General features: G+C 27.8%; 3 protein-coding genes across 4 annotated transcripts; 2 read left to right on the top strand and 1 right to left on the bottom strand.

Moving 5' to 3' along the window:
- Nucleotides 1-131: 131 nt before the first annotated feature.
- On the bottom strand, nucleotides 132-8,971 carry LOC111034688 (chromatin-remodeling complex ATPase chain Iswi). Of its 2 annotated transcripts, XM_022316013.1 has the most exons (21): nucleotides 8,710-8,971; nucleotides 8,485-8,634; nucleotides 7,641-7,712; nucleotides 7,390-7,568; nucleotides 5,827-6,066; nucleotides 5,587-5,728; nucleotides 5,051-5,338; nucleotides 4,919-4,987; nucleotides 4,732-4,841; nucleotides 4,490-4,655; nucleotides 4,293-4,433; nucleotides 3,882-4,076; nucleotides 3,543-3,824; nucleotides 3,168-3,280; nucleotides 2,977-3,103; nucleotides 2,771-2,884; nucleotides 2,396-2,521; nucleotides 2,235-2,334; nucleotides 1,990-2,141; nucleotides 1,760-1,920; nucleotides 605-866 (listed from the first exon to the last, which is right to left on the bottom strand). In XM_022316013.1, exons 2-21 carry the CDS (start codon nucleotides 8,590-8,592, stop codon nucleotides 605-607), a joined length of 3,147 nt encoding a protein of 1,048 aa, XP_022171705.1. In that variant the 5' UTR covers nucleotides 8,593-8,634; nucleotides 8,710-8,971. The 2 variants fall into 2 exon arrangements, with proteins under 2 accessions (XP_022171706.1, XP_022171705.1); XM_022316014.1 differs by lacking the exon at nucleotides 8,710-8,971 and having other exon boundaries at nucleotides 132-866; nucleotides 8,485-8,592.
- A 786-nt stretch (nucleotides 8,972-9,757) lies between these two features.
- Nucleotides 9,758-13,262, top strand: LOC111034689 (nucleolar complex protein 2 homolog). The gene is made up of 13 exons (XM_022316015.1): nucleotides 9,758-9,905; nucleotides 9,969-10,228; nucleotides 10,357-10,466; nucleotides 10,548-10,663; nucleotides 10,726-10,889; nucleotides 11,062-11,289; nucleotides 11,344-11,532; nucleotides 11,598-11,717; nucleotides 11,784-11,915; nucleotides 11,991-12,206; nucleotides 12,288-12,545; nucleotides 12,608-12,717; nucleotides 13,089-13,262. Exons 1-13 carry the CDS (start codon nucleotides 9,758-9,760, stop codon nucleotides 13,183-13,185), a joined length of 2,148 nt encoding a protein of 715 aa, XP_022171707.1. The 3' UTR covers nucleotides 13,186-13,262.
- Nucleotides 13,263-14,667: 1,405 nt separating this feature from the next.
- On the top strand, nucleotides 14,668-15,214 carry LOC111034708 (28S ribosomal protein S21, mitochondrial). Its single transcript, XM_022316041.1, has 2 exons — nucleotides 14,668-14,717; nucleotides 14,786-15,214. Exon 2 carries the CDS (start codon nucleotides 14,807-14,809, stop codon nucleotides 15,068-15,070), a length of 264 nt encoding a protein of 87 aa, XP_022171733.1. The 5' UTR covers nucleotides 14,668-14,717; nucleotides 14,786-14,806; the 3' UTR covers nucleotides 15,071-15,214.
- The last annotated feature ends 1,625 nt before the right edge of the window (nucleotides 15,215-16,839 follow it).

Below are 16,839 nucleotides of genomic sequence, written 5' to 3'. Positions count from 1 at the left end.
TTTCTGTCAGCATGTAATAGTTTGGTCTAACAATAACATTTATTCAAAACTATATTGGTTGTTATTACAATTGTATATTATTTTTACCTTCTAAAGTATAATAATAGTTAATTTGAAAAAACTAATACAAATTATTTTATATAAGCATGTCAAATATGTTTGAAATTTTTATTTTCAAATAAAGCATACGCTCTGTAAACATGTTACATATTCCTACTTAATATTCTGATATTATGATTGATAGTATACAATAGTTTATTAACTAATAACTATACTTGAAAAAAAAGTGAAATTATTTTGATAAATAACTTGTTTAAGTGAAAACCATCACAACGTATAAAAAGTATACTTTTTTAATTTTAAAATAATATTCATATAAAAGTGATAGCAAAATAAAATAAATACAGAATAAGAATACATATTATATTATATCAAAAAGAAATGTCAAATGTTCCTTTATATACACAAAATTATTTAAAGAGAATAGTTGAACTATACTTTTAAATTTTAATACATTTGAAAAAAGTTCACAGTACTTAAAGTTATAAAAAAAATACAATTATTATGTCTTAACTAAAAAAACTTGAATGCTTTTGAAAGATATTTACTTTTTCTTTTTTTTGGGAACTGGTGATTTGGGATCTCCAGCATCAGCTTTATCAACCTTGTCAGCTTTCTTTTTAACCGGGGCAGGGGATGGTGCTGGCTTCAAATTCTTTTTAAGCAGTTTTTTCTGTTCTCTTTCTTTTTCTTCCAATTCTTGGTTTTCTCTCTCTATTAGCGTAATTAAAGTGTTACACCGCCTTTGTAATTCATTAGCAGTACGACTTTTAATAAACCAATCAAATCTAAATTGAGGAGCACACCTAAGAAAGATACCAAATATTAATAACCTAAAATGCTTAACTTTTCTTTGCTAACAAGATTTCTTAAAAATAACTTATTAAAACAAAAATATACAGTAGAAATTGTTCATAATGACACTGGTTGTAGTTACATATCGGGTTTAGTGCCCTTAAAGCAAAGGACCCCAAAAAATGTACAGAAAAGTTTTGTTTGTTAAATTTAATTGGTTATTATGGCCTATTTACCTTGGTCCCTTGAACTTCATTATAAATAATTTCTACTGTACATCATAAATATGAATAATTAGAGACCACGATAGATATTGTTATGTATTTAAAGTATTGTATGAAAAGTAATTTGTCTTGTTTGATGTAATAATTTTGAACATTTATTAGTAATTTCTTGGGATTTCGATGTTAAAAAGTTGAAATTAAATTGTAAGGCAGAAAGACTTGGATAGTTTTTATTCATTTTTTTTTTTAAGAAATTGAAAATCACTATTTTTAATTTTAAAGCAATTTATGAGCAGTTTTAAGTAAAGAATTGTTTGTACATTTTGAAATGCTCATAACTTGTTTTCAAATTGAAATAAAAAATCTATGCCATTGACTTGATAATATTCTTACTTCTAAATTTGGTAATAGGTCAATTCACTCTAAAATTAAACAGAGTTAAATGAATTATTCAGAATGTACAATTTGCTAAGATATGCATTTTTAAGATGGAGACAATGCATGAAGGTATGCATACATTCCTTTTAAATATTAAAGAAAAGAATCATCAAGAATATTAATAAATAATGTTTTTACATTTGTATAGTAATTTCTCACATGCCACTAACATTATTTTACAATAGTGACATCAGTGGTGGTAGTAACTTCTCTTATTTTCTATATCCCTAACTTAACCTTACCTTATAGCCGCTCTCAATTCTTCATACACATTTTCTTTATCAAATCCAAGTTTGTGAAGCATGCAAACTAAAAATCTATCTTCTTCTTCAGTATAATTTTTGCCCTTGTTTGCTCCATAAGAAATGCGCAATTGATGAAATGGTGCCCTATACCTTGTCATCTATTGGAACATTACATATTAAAAAGGTACTGTACACAACTTATGAATTAATAAATAAAAGTATATTACTTTAGCATCTAAAGCTCTTTTAATGCTAGCTCGGCGTTGTATTTTGGATTCTCCTCTTTCAATTTGTCCCATAATTCTATCGATATCTTGGAACTCATTACATCTTTCCCAAAATACAGCACTGTATTCTCTTACTTCTTCAGCAGTTTTTCCTAAAATGAATACGTATTATATACATATTTTTTTAAGGTACAGGATCATCGAGCAGTATCAATAGTTTAATGGAACAATTAACTAAAAAATACCTTCTACTTCTTTTGATATATTATCAATATCATCTCTGCCATATTTTTCATTAGCTTTAATAAATTGGTTAAAATCACGTTTATTCCAATTTGTAAAACCCTAAAAACCAGAAAAAAATTAATCAAAATTATATAAATATGAAAAACAGAATATTTTTTACTTTTGTTAATAGAACTTCTTTTTCTGCCTGTTCTTCTTCAGTAAGTGGTTGGGCTTCATCAATTTTTTTTTGTTCCTCTTTTTGTATTTTAGCTGCATCAGCTCCTAATTCTGAATTTTTTGGTACCTGTTTCAATCAATCATTCAATTAATTTAATATATATATTCAAGTTTGGAAAATCAATTCAAATCTTGTAAATAATTAAACTTGTCTGATATGATATACATATTTGACATAGTTAAGTAAAATAAAATGACACAATGATTATTATATGTCTTTAACACATTTAACATTATAAATCTTTAGTTTAAGATATTGGGCCCATCCCAATTCTTGTTATAGACTACTGTATTTAACTTATAAATCTTAACTTACTTTGTATCCAACAGTTTGTCTATAATAATAAATTTCTTGATCAAGTAAATCAAATAAACGAGTAGGGAAAAACTGGAAATCTTGAACCAATGGCTGTTTCGGGGGTCGAGGTGCCTAGAAAAATGTTTAAATGTACATTTATTGTTAATAACAAATGTATACACATTTATGAAATCAACTTATATAATTTACATATTATTCATTACCTTAGGTTGTTTAGGTTCAGATGTTCTGAGTGCTTCGCGAAAATAGGCATCTACAGCGTAATTAGCTTTGCGTTCACGTTTAGGTGGTTCTATCCAATTTCCGATACCAGTTAACTTTTGTTTTTCTCTGTAAATAATAAGTAAAATTAAATCTATTTAACACCTGACATGAAACTATCATACTATTATACCTATAGTCTTCCCCTTCAAAGGTGTACAATGACGATTCTGTTTGAGCATCTAATGTAAAATTTCTCAAAGATGACTCTCCTAAAGACTCTAACTTTTGCTTCATTTCTTCCGTCTAAATAAACATAAATATACATATAATACTGTAGTTACATCACAATCAAATAATCCACAACAAAAACTATTAAGTTGTAAACAATTTATCCTAACAATAATTTTACTTTTTATTCATCACCATTCGTTAAAGTTAATCTGATAAGTTTTATTTTCAAATTAACATACCATGATTGGGTTGTCTCAAAAATCTAAGTTTATAATATAACTTATAATAATAAAATAATTGTTTGCAATTAAATAATAACATCTTTTGATAGTACCTTTTCTTCACCTTTCCGCAAAATAGTATCAATATCTTCATCAGTAATTTCAGAATCTTTAGATTGGAAAACATGATTTGCACCATGTCTGATCATGTTTAACATTTCATCTTTATTCAGAGTATTTTTCTGATTATCCATCAATCGACCTTGTTGAATAACTAATTTGTCCAACCTAAGTTTAACTTCAGCTCTTTCAACAATTTTTTCTTCAACAGTATTTTCAGTAATGAGACGAAAAACTCTAACTTGTTTTTTTTGTCCAATTCTATGAGCTCGATCCTATTAAAAAATATAATTAAATGTTTGTTTAGTTTTAAAAGAATAAAATATACCAACCATAGCTTGTAAATCCATTTGAGGATTCCAATCAGAGTCGTATATAATAACAACATCTGCAGTAGCTAAGTTAATACCTAAACCACCGGCTCGGGTAGAAAGTATAAAAACAAACTTTTTACTATTCGGTTCATTGTATTCATTAATTTGACGTTGGCGATCTTCATGAGGAGTTTGACCATCCAAACGACAATACTATAAAATTTTTTTGCAATTAAATTTATTTGGGTAAAAAACTACAAAAAATTTAATTCATAATAGAATTTTCAAAAATATTTATACATTTTATTAAATATTGATTCTCATTTAGTAAATATTCAACATTTTTTATGACATATCCAATTATAATTATTAAGTGAAGGTTTATATCAAATTAAATACTCAATAGAGTATATTATAATTAATACATACATTATATCCTTTCCAGTGCATGTAATCCTCCAAAATATCCATCATGCGTGTCATTTGACTAAACACTAGTACACGGGAGTCCTGTTCTTTTAAAGCCTTCAATAACTTATCAAATACAACCATTTTTCCACAGTTAAAAACCTAAAACATCATATCATTAATAGTTTGCTTTTATTTCAAGTTATGAAATTGCATACAATATGTTCATCGGTAGTATACGGAGGACCTGGCTCTGCACCATCAAAAAGATATGGATGATTACTGCACTTTCGTAACTGCATAAGAATATTTTGTAGTCTCATTTTCTCTACTTTGCCAGCACCATTAACTACATCTATATCTTTCATCAAGACCTTGGTATACCTTCAATAGACAAGCCATTAACTAATTTTGTTCAACACATTAAAGGTATATATAATTATATATTTTATATATCTACCATTCTCTCTGTAATTTACTAAGGCCAACATAAACTTTGACTTCTTTTTTGGGTTTTAGACGTTTTTCCACTTCGGCTTTTAATCTTCTTAAAAGAAATGGTCTTAATACCTACACAAGCATTAAAACATATTTTAACAAATCATATTTTGTCTAGTTTAAAATAGTTTTACTAAACATAAACTTACAGCATGAAGTCTCTCAATTAAAGCATTATCTCCAAAACAATTGTTTGTATTAAACCATTGATCAAAATCCTGTTAAAAAAAAATGTGAAATTAATGTTTAAATAAAATATTTTCAATCAAGTAATAACTTACATCTGATGAATTGAATACGTCTGGCAGTAAAAAATTCAACAGCGCCCACAATTCATGCAAATTATTTTGCAATGGCGTACCAGTTAACAATAATCGATTTGTAGTTTCAAACTCCCTAATTATTTCGGAAAGTTTACTTTTTTCATTTTTTATTCTATGAGCTTCATCAATTACTAAATATCTCCATTGAATTTTACGTAATACAGCTCTTTCGCGAATAATCATTTCATAAGATGTAATACAAACATCCCAGTCTCCAGGAATAAACGTCTCACGAATAAATTTGACCTAAAATATATTTGAAAAATGTATAATAAGCACACTACAGATCAAATTTTAAATTCTCATTTCTTAATACTTCATAGGTTTTAATTACAAAGAATAAAACAAATTATATCAATAGAAGTAAAAAATTATTTCAGGTTGTCAGGAACATTCAAACTATTTAATAATTCAGATAGAAGATATTTGAATGTTTATGCTTGAATTAAATGCTATTCTTTAGTACTCATCACAAGTAATTGATATTAACTTACCCGCGCGTCTCTATCTCCAATCAGGCAAACTGTTCGAATTGTGGGACACCATTTCTTAAACTCATTAACCCAATTTTGTAATGTTGATTTAGGAACAATTACCATGTGAGGTCCAGGTATATTTCTGTAATGCTTCATATATCTGCATACAAATATATATATATAAACAAAATGTAAAGTTGAACGAAGTAGTTAAATAAATAAAAAGTCGTAAATACAGACTCAATTAAAATCACTTACCCTAAAAGTGATATTGTTTGTAAAGTTTTACCAAGACCCATTTCATCAGCCAAAATACCATTAATTCCATTTTCATACAATGATATCATCCAATTTAAACCACGTACTTGATAATCACGTAATTCACCATTTTGTATATAATACGGAGATTCATCAAACTGTGTGATAAACTTATCCGCTGCCAACGACTCTTTTAGTAACTCTTCATCTTCTTCTTGTTCAGTTTGGCGATGGCGAAGACTATAATATAAGATCATGATATATAATATTAATTTGATATTAAATTTAAAGACATAATAACATAATATGTTCATTCATTATTTCAACACTTTTGAATCATAAGAAAAACTAAGAATGAACAAAAATAAAATAACAAGACCAGACTTTATTAATATATTTCATATTTTATATGATTTTTAAGTACAAATGAGAAATATTTACATGGTAAAAGATACCGACAAAAAATATTTGGTAAATCTGAATTTATATTTGTTGTGGATATATGACATCTTCCTTTAGCTTTAAGTTATTATGTACAAATTATTCCTTAATTGTAGGTACTATAAACCTGCAAGGGCGTACATTTTTGGCCCAGCCCTGTCCAAAAAATATTGTGAAAAAAAAACCCTGGCCCAGTCCAAAATAATGCTAAGCTCGAAAAAGCCCAGTTCGGTTCATCAACTTTATCCTCAGGGGATACATTTTTGAAATTTATTTGTATAATAATGTACTATGTATGTACATACATATAATGCTATTATTTATTATTTATTGTAAATTATTACATTTTTATATTTTTACAAATTATTATTAACTTCCAGTCATCAACAGCTGAAGCTCCCCCACAGATAGATTTAAAAGAAATATTATGCCCTTTTCCCCAAAAGTTCTTTATCAATCACACTGCCTTCACATTTCCTTAATTTTCGTCCTTCATTTCCATGTTCAACCCACGCTTTATAAATTTCTTCTGTGTTAGACACAAAATATCCGTAATCTGTGTTTTTCCAACTAGAAACTTTTCTGCCAGTGCACGAATTCCTACGTTTCTGTTGTTTTTACAGAAATCTAAAATGTCAACTTTTTCGAGAAGCGACAACTGCTTTCGTTTTAACGTGGTCATCGTGTCGAAAACCGTCATTAACTGACATACTTTTGTCATAACACATAACCGCTTCACTAATAACCGAATTTGTCGTAATCTTATTGTCCCATAACGAGTTTGTTATTGTAATTACATTATTACAAGAGTACATATGAATATAAATATGTATTATTTTCAAATAATGATTAGGGATTTACCATTATTTTGAAATTCCTTAATAAAATAATGTCCGTTATTCGAAGAGTCCACTATTCAGAGATTTTCCTACTGAAAAGTAGTAAAAATGTCCCCATTCCCCAAAAAACTTCCACTATTGGGAGGTGTCTGTTAGTGGAGGTTTCATTGTATTACCTACATATATATATATATATATTATTTGTTAATTGTTATTTGTTCAAAAACATTTCCTAAGTAAAATATTCCATTATATCTATGAAAAAGTATAGGAAAACACTTACTCGGCAGAATCCCCAGTTTCAGCTTTAGGTTTTCGAGGTCTACCCTTAGCTTTTTTTGGTGTATTTCCAGTAGCACTAGCAGTACTTGATCCATCTTTTTTTTGATTAGCTGTCATAAAATGAGCAAAGATTTCCGTTTGTTTGAGTAGATAATCAAACCTCTTTCCTCGATCAGTTTCCTACAGAAAGAATAAAATGTTGTCAATACAAATTGTAATTAAGTAATTTATTGTTAAAAAATGTATTATTACAACTTTGACACCAAAAACTTTTCCTTCTTTTTCTTTGGATGGAGATGCTTCATTTTCGGATCCAGAATTATTCTAAAAAAATTAATTTTATTACATTTAATTTAGAATGAGATGAACAATAGTAATTTCTAGCTTTTGATCAAACACCACTAACTAGGATTAGGAACATCGCGTTTGCAATGATGCAATTTTTATTAGTTAAGTACTCATGTCAAATATATTTGTAATACTCAAAAAAGTTAATTTTATATTTTCTCATTTGTTTCCATAAAAGAGAGACACATTAGTTATCAAAGACTAACAAAAGTATAAAATGCTAAATATATGTTCCATTTCTTTAATGTACATTAAAAATCCTTAGAATGAGAATTTGAGACAGATTATAGTTAGAATGAGGAATCGTCTACACCAAATATTTACAAATCTAATAAGTACCATTTACAATGAACCTTTCTGTTTCCTTTTTTCCATTTTCTACTAGCAACAGGAACTTGCTCTAACCACATATAATGAGAAAAACTCGTTGAAACTGATTTCTACTGTAATTCATATTTATCAATTTCAGCTGCATCTCAATCAAATATTTAAATATGGAGAATAATTGACGAGATACCATAGTCAATATTTTAGTTTTGAAGTTTGATAATGGGTTAATTTACTCCATTAACACAACATTAAAACCACATACCTAGGAGTTCGGTTTATTATATATATGAGAAATTATATAGATAAAATAGTATTTTAAGATATGACAATTCATTATGCAAAATGTACCCACCCACCATCATAGGATCAGCAAAGTATCTACAGGTACATAATAAAATAAAATACATTTAATACTAACAGTATTCTCCGTTTTTGAGTTATTTAAATTTTCTTTTTTGCCAGGTGATTTTGTGTTTTTAGACGGCTCGTAGTTATCATCATCAATTTCCATGTCAGGACTGTCCATTTCAATTACACACTTTGTAACTGGTGTAATACTACAATCACACTATACACCAATTTACCATTAGAATTACGATCGTTTAAATTGTTTAAAAATTCGTTTAAGGTATTAAATACTTACCCTATTCGGTTAAATGTATGCAAGTAATACTTAGTGATTATTAAAAAATATCAATAAAATCTATTGACAACAAGACAACCACCAATAAGCAACAATAAACAACCCAATTTATAAAAAAAATGCAAGTGCACACTCAGAATTAAACCGCGAAAATGGAAGAGAGACAAAAAAAAGAAGTCACCGCGACCGCCGCTATACACCAACGGCAAAGCATAGTAAATTACTCGTAAAGTCGTAACAGTCGTGACACAAGCAAGTCGATAACTACCGTAGTACCGTAGATCGTAATACAATTTATATTGTTGTCCTTGTCTGTCAACTTACAATCAACGTTTCTTTGCAGTGCTGCCATCACGATGTGGCGTCAATTTTGCTCATTTATGGTTGTTTTATAATCTGTGGTTCTGGTGCATGGTTATAACCGGAGTACCAATCAAAGAACAAGACAAGAATGTATATATTTCCAAATACATATTAATATTAAAAAGGTTTGACAAAATATAAAGTCGTCATATCCGTACGCCATGTCGGCATAGCGTTAGAATTACTATAATTTATACTATGTGAATTGAAAAAAAAAATATATTTATAACATAATTAGTTTAATGTGGCTACATTATTAACTAATATTTATCAATTAGTAATATAATATTATTTGGTAGAAAATTTTGAATAAGGCCTATAAAGAAATTGTATTAATAGGTCTAGAATATGGACTACAAGGTTTAAAATATACGGTACTGTGTTTGGGTATAATCAAAGACCGTGGTATAATATGTTCATGATTACTCGTGAACCTTAATCTACCTGTGCTCTAACCATAGAGTAAATAATATGTGATTACCACTGTTAGTTAGTTTTCGCTGTTATCAATAGATAATAATGCATGCACGCCGCACGATCTTGAATCTATGGAGTGTGAAACCAATTAACCAAATCACGTGTGTTTTGAGTTTTTATTATATTGAGTATTATAATTAAAAACTTCTAAAAGCAGGTTAGTTATTATATCCAAGAGAGCCCCGTAGGCAACGACTCGTCTTTTAACATGGCTCCGAAAAGCGTCATGAAGAAAAAACAAATGAAAAACAAGAAACCAGCCAAAGCCTCAAAAGTGGTTTCTAAAAAAGTTGAAGTGATGAGCGATGGTAATGATGATTCCGATGATGGATCATTAGATGCCATTGAATTTAACAGTGAGTAAATTATTAGTTAGAAAACATTTTCTAAAATAGTTGTTATTGCCCCTTTTGTTTCAGGCGAATCTGATCACGATGCAAGTTTAAGCGAGGGTGATGATGGTAATGTGTACGACAGCGATGATTTGGACGAAGATTTAGAAAAACTGAAAACCTCTGACCCAGAATTCTATAAATATTTAAAGGAATGTGACAAAAAACTTGCCAGTATGCCTGAACAAGATGGTGATGAAAGTTTTAATGATGATGATGATTATGATGAAGATGATGTTGAAGGAATAAAATCAGAAAAATTACATAAACCACCTACTAATTTAGAAGTAAGCAATGCATAGTATGTAAACTTTGAGGATTGAGTTAAAATTTAAAAAAAAAATCATTATTAACCTAATAATAAATTGTAATTGTATTATTATATTGTATATTTTAATTGTATTGAATATTTTAGATTGGTAGCGATGAAAGTGATTTTGATGAAGGACCAAGTAATAGTGGAGGAGATTTAACTGTTATTACTTTGTCAATGATAGAGACTTGGAGACAAAAGCTTCAAAATTCGTAAGACCCATTTATACATGAAAAAAAAATTTACTTGATGATATGATAATAAACAAAAAAATAAATAAATTATAACTTTAGGAAACAAAAACTCAAATACATTACTACAGCATCTAAGGCAATGACAGCAGCACTTCAGCGTATAACAGCAAATGAAATTAATAAACCTACATGTTATAAAGTTGAAGGAAGTTCGGGTAATTATACATATTTAATTTAAATTGGAGAAGTTTATTTTAAATATTTCATATTTTTTCAGTATTCAATGCTGTACTTCAAATGTGTATGTTTGACTTGCAACCTGCTCTTTTGAAATTTTTAAAACTTCCCCCTGGTACGTCATCAAAAAACATGATTTCTAAATCAAAACATTGGAAGAAAGTAAAAATGACCCTACGTTCATATTTAACGGATCTAACTAGAGTAATTACCATTTTTGATATTTATGTTTTAGTAATTGTAAAATTTGATATAATATCTTCATTGATACCTGTATATTATATACTTAACATATAACTAGTCTTAATTTTATATAAAAAAGCGTAACTGCTTTCCAAATTCATAATTACTAAGAATTACATTAAAATGTTTGTAGCTATTGGCAACTGTTTCTAGTGAAGATATTACCTGTGTACTACTTAAACATTACCACCAAATGATACCATTTTTATCATGTCTTCCAACAATTGTTAAACCAGTTTTGAAAAGGTTTGTAGCACTATGGAGTGCTAATGCAAGTGAAACAGTTAAAGTTGTATCTTTTTTGTGTATTTTGAAGTTAGCCAATAGTGACTTATCATCTTATCTAGAAATGATTCTGAAGGTAATTCAATTATTTATCTGTAAATATTTTTGTAATAAATAATGTTGTTTTTAGGCTATGTATGTGGGATATATTTCTAATAGCAAATTTGTAACTCCAAATGCTTTACCTGGGATTAACTTCATGAGACAATCATTGTCAGAAATGTTTACTATAAGTGAATCAATATCTTATAATCATGCATTTTTGTATATTAGACAGTTAGCCATTCATCTTCGATCAGCTGTAACTTTAAAAAAAAAGGTAATGGATTAATTACATTTTTTAGTTTATATAAATTGTAATGTTATAAAACAATTTTGTTTAAGGAAAATATACAATCAGTATACAATTGGCAGTATATATATTCACTTAAATTGTGGACAGATGTTTTGTGTGCTACATTAAATAAAAAACAATTGCAAACTTTGGTTTACCCTCTTGTTCAAGTATGCTCATTACACTTAAATAAAATAAAAACTTTTTGAATATTTAAAACAAATACATATTTTTAGATAATTGTTGGGTGTGCAAAACTTATACCAACAGTACAATATCTGCCATTAAGATTTCATTGTATTTCAATGTTAACCAAGCTAAGCAGAGAAACTGGTAAATTTATACCTATTCTACCACATATTTTAGAGGTATTTATAGATAAAATTATACAAGACCAACAGAGGTTTTCTTTATACTTATATAAAAAAAAAAATTATTTTTAGGTACTTACCATAGTAGATTTTCAAAAGAAACATTCGAAAACATCGATGAGACCAATGGACTTCACTTGTATATTACGTCTCTCAAAATCACAATTACAGGAAAATGTATTTAAAGACGCAGTTATTGAAAATGTACATAGTGCTTTTATGGAATATATTGTAATTGAAGCACATACAATCAGTTTTCCTGATCTAGTAGTACCATTTATCATCAAAGTATGTTTTATTTATATTTCTTAAGTATATAGTTAAGTTTAAACTTAAATTATTGTAATAAAATCACTATTATTTATTTAGATGAAAGAGTTTCTTAAAAATTGTAAAAATATTAATTATACTCGAAAGTTACGTACTTTGTTAGACAAAGTGAAAGAAACATCAACTATAATAAGTGAAAAACGAGGAAAAAGTGGTCTTTTACTTCATGACTTAAAAGGTATTGAGGCATGGGAATCTGATATTAAGTTAGCTGGTACTCCTATGTCCCAATATTACGATAGTTGGTTCAAAATAAATCAGCAACAGGTTGCTAGAAAAATAACAAATAACATTGCAGTAAGTTAATTCATGGTACAAAATTATTTAAGGTTGACTAATGTTAATTTTGATATTGTTAGCTTGGAGAATTCAATATTCCTACCTTAAAGAAACATAAGCCAAAAGAAAATGATGGTGGACCCGCTGAACTATTCCCTTCTGATGATGAAGAATATGAACCTAAATTTGGGTAAGGCATTATTAGTTGCTAAATGCAGCATTAACCTGGCCAGTCAATACCAAGTCAGTCCAAAATAAAAAAGGGATAGAACTATAATGATAGATACACATTCTTAATTATTATAGTTTTTAAATTCATTGTTGAATTTTGAACAAAGTCTTTTCTATAATAAACACTGATCTTATTATTAGTTTATTTAAATTTTAAGTGAAAATTATAAGATTTAAAAAGAATACAGTTATTAATAACAAGGTTAGTACCTTCAATAATGTTTTTGTAACATATTCTAATTTTCTGTACTAAATTACCAGTAGGAAGTCTATACAAACATTTTTATAAATTTTGATTCTATAATAATTAATGTTACCATCTGGATCTAGGTCTTCAGAAGATGAAAAAGATGATGAAGATGATGATGATGTTAATGATGATGATGACGATTTAGAAGATGAGGATGAAGATGATGACAACAATTAATTGATAACTTTTTATACATTATATTATTTACTTTTTATTTTTTAATACCTTTAAAGTTAAATATCTAGTAATTTAAATGTTGTTCTTGATTATTCATAATAAAAATCAATAAATAAAAAATGTCTATTACATATTTTATTTGGTGTACTCTTCTCGTAAGGTTTTATAGTACAATTATAATTATATGTAATCTACCTATCTGATTGACGCTGGATAATATTGTGCCATTTGTAGCTGTGAAATGTGTGAATTAACTAATTTCTACAGTATTTTTGAATTTCAAATAAATAGCTGAAATTGTAATTCTTGATAAATGATCTCATTTTGTTCATACTTAAATCTACAAGGGATCTTGTATTTTCAGGTTTTTGGTTAAATCTATTTTTATCAACAATTTTAAAACCCTATAGATAGATTAATTTAACTTTTAATTCTAAATATTTTGGTAATTTCATTGACCACAGAAAATAATAATATAATGAACAGTATAAACTAACTATTTTATAAGAAAATTTCCAATATCAAAATTTGAATTTTGTGAATTCAAATATTTTCTGAAATTATGCTCAACTTCTTTGAATATTCCCATAATAATCCCAGCTATAAAAATTCGTGAGGAACATTGTATCTTAGGTAAATCTTAGGTGGGTATGAATCTTTAAAACTGAATTTTTATGTAAAAATAGTATGCAAATTTGAGTGATTTTGAGAAAAAATTCATCCAAAGTTCAAACTTTGAATTCGTATTCAAAATATTGTAAATGTATGTGAACAACTTATGACATAACGGAGAAAGTGGAAAGTGCTATAATATTACTTCCCCAAATAATCTACCTTATCAAAATAGATAGATGCTTTGAGAAAATATTTAACATAAATTATTCCTATGTTTTATCTTTCTTTGAAATATTATTTTCGGTAAAATTTCCGAATTTCCGAATTTCGAATGATTAAAATTAGTAAAATGAGTTGATAACCTATATTTTAACAGCCCAATAAGACTATTGGACGTTTAAAGATTGTTTAACGGATGAACAAAATTGTAATCGTTCGTTAGGGAACTAACGGTCATTGAACTATGTAATATTAATTATTAATATTAATTGAACAATATACTATACATAAATATTACATAGTTCAATGCTAATGGTTCATTAAACGCATAATATAACTATATAGTTATATCATGGTTCAACGCTTAGTAACTAAAACCTGTAATAATGCCTCATTACATAGACCCGTGGTGAATATTGATGGCAAAATCATGAATTTGGCGAGATGCGATTTCTTTATTAAGCACATGTTTATTTAGTCATGATTTAGTAATTGCACTTGGGTAGTTGGGTGGTGGTGGTAGCACTTTGTTCTGTGGTAGCACTGTCTGAGAGTGATAAATGATAATCTGATTACCTATTTATCACATAATATTTTGTGATATTTTCAATTTTGATTTTTTAATATATTTACCTACCCAATACCCATAAAAATTAGAATTCGGAATTACAATTTACAATTGATTATCGAGGCATCAAGTTAGTGTGAAGCTCTAACTATTTTTTTTGAAAATTGTTATAAGTATTAATAACTTATATCGTTATAGTGTTAATTGTTCACATTAGCTATGAAACATTTAAAATTCATTTCAAGGACTGTATTGGTGCGGAATGAAAATGTGGACGAAGCCTGCCGTGTTTTGAACCGAATAATGGGTTCTGAAGGTTTCTTGGATCAGTACAGAAGAACAATGTTTTATGAAAAACCAACTCAAATGAGAAGGAGGATTAATTACGAGAAATGTAAAGCCATATACGATGAAGACATGAAGCGCAAGATTAATTTTGTTCTACGCAAAAACCGACCAGAGCCTTTTCCTGGATGTTATTAGTTAAGTTTAGTAGAAATATTTATTTTTACATGTCTTATCATACAATATTGTTAGCATAAACCTTGTAATATTATACACTTTTATAATTATAATATCCTGTATATTTGGAATTCAATATAGCCTACTTATAGGTATTCATTTTGATTTCTGAAGTTATTTTATCATTATAATAGGTGTTAATTTAATGTAGAGATGTAATATACAATCCATTACCTATGTGAGGAAAATATGATGTATTTTAAAGTAAAATAATTTTACTTAAGATCCTACTCTAGTTTCAACTCTCATCGAACTTCATTGTCTTACTCCAACAATAACTTTATAATTATTATTTATTTGAGTAGACTCATGTTTGTGATAAAAATATCTTTGGTAACCAGTGGATTTTAAAAGCAACTAAATTCAAAATTATGTATCCTGTACGTCCCTTATTTGAATCAAGCCAGTGAATGAGTGCCTTGAAAAAATGTTCCAAACAACACTTTGGTCCTTTATTTTTAATCATCCATCCCCTACATACCTCCAGGAAATAATAAATTTTTATTATATTCATTTCAAATATTAAAATTCGATTTTAATTTATTTAGGTAAGTAAGTTTACTTTAAAGGTCTGAATAAAACAGAATAATACGTTGAGGTCTAAAAGCTTAAGGTGAAAGTCACTTTATATTTAATTTTTTTATTTTGTTTACAAAATATGCTCATTTAGTTTCAATTGTTTGCGCCTATGTGAATTATAAGTAAGTATACTTAACTTGTATCATCAACTTATATCAGGGTTCAAAGTGGGAAAAAATTCTAGAGGGGACTAATGTCTCCATATGGTTTTAAGCGTTCCATATATAATTTTATGTATAATGTCTAATGTATAAAATTCTAATTCGTTAAAGGGGATGCTTTTTAACCACCGCCAAAGGTAGGGGGGCTGAGTCCTTCTGCGTCCCCCCCACTTTAACCCCTGACTTACATTGATTATTTGAAAACATACTGTGTGATACTTGTTCGGTGCTCTATTCATGAATTGTCTGTTATTTCATTCATATTAATATTAAACATCAATTTATTTAACTTATTCGTTGATTAAAAAACTTTTTGGATATTTTTTTTTTAAAGAAAATTATTGGTTATTTCTTATTATCAAAATTTGATCCCAACTTTTGTGGAGTGCTCAGCTCCCGAAACAAATTTCAATGGGTGATCAAGTACCCGTTTACTAGGCGCTTATGGTTCTAATCACGCCACAAGCTCTTCGTTGATTTTGTATTAATTTGTATTACGTCTCATACTCTTATGTCAACTTACAAAAATACAAAATGTTGGTCATTGACCCTTACGTTTCTTTCTGTTAAACCTATATAAATACCTAATTTAAAAGTGATCTTTATCTTTCGTGTCAATAACAATTTTTACTTGTTTTACATTTTTGTTCATAATACTTTATACATATTATATATATTTGTATAAATTGTATATTTTAAGTATAACCTATTTATTCTTGATCATAAATATATAGTTATAATTGTTCTCAACTCGATGAAATATGTTGGGCATCTGCGTGTATGTTTCTAAAATAAATTAAGTACCTCTTCATACGTATAGTATGACTTGGTACACTACACTTAGAGCTGTAATTAATATCTATAACCTGCCAGTTATATTTATTAATTTTTAGAAGTAAGGATTAAGATTTAAGCGAGTTTTTTTATGATACATTGGTATATAATGTGAATTAGTCATTACTGATTACCATTTAATTATCTATTTATCTA

This window comes from Myzus persicae, unplaced genomic scaffold (assembly GCF_001856785.1).
Source record: "Myzus persicae strain clone G006 unplaced genomic scaffold, MPER_G0061.0, whole genome shotgun sequence".
Lineage (NCBI taxonomy): Eukaryota > Metazoa > Arthropoda > Insecta > Hemiptera > Aphididae > Myzus > Myzus persicae.
The sequence above is the reverse complement of the archived record's forward strand: the minus strand, read 5'-3'. Positions and strand labels throughout refer to the sequence as shown.

Bases quoted from the DNA above. Each gene is read 5' to 3' on its own strand.
- LOC111034688 (XM_022316013.1), bottom strand. From the start codon at position 8,592: ATGGACAGTCCTGACATGGAAATTGATGATGATAACTACGAGCCGTCT. The intron at 7,713-8,484 runs GTTAGTATTAAA...TAATTTTTTTAG, and splicing joins ACTCAAAAACGGAGAATACT to AATAATTCTGGATCCGAAAA. The intron at 3,281-3,542 runs GTACTATCAAAA...ATGTTTATTTAG, and splicing joins TGCGGAAAGGTGAAGAAAAG to ACGGAAGAAATGAAGCAAAA.
- LOC111034689 (XM_022316015.1), top strand. From the start codon at position 9,758: ATGGCTCCGAAAAGCGTCATGAAGAAAAAACAAATGAAAAACAAGAAA. The intron at 10,467-10,547 runs GTAAGACCCATT...TTATAACTTTAG, and splicing joins AGACAAAAGCTTCAAAATTC to GAAACAAAAACTCAAATACA. The intron at 10,890-11,061 runs GTAATTACCATT...AAATGTTTGTAG, and splicing joins ATTTAACGGATCTAACTAGA to CTATTGGCAACTGTTTCTAG.
- LOC111034708 (XM_022316041.1), top strand. From the start codon at position 14,807: ATGAAACATTTAAAATTCATTTCAAGGACTGTATTGGTGCGGAATGAA.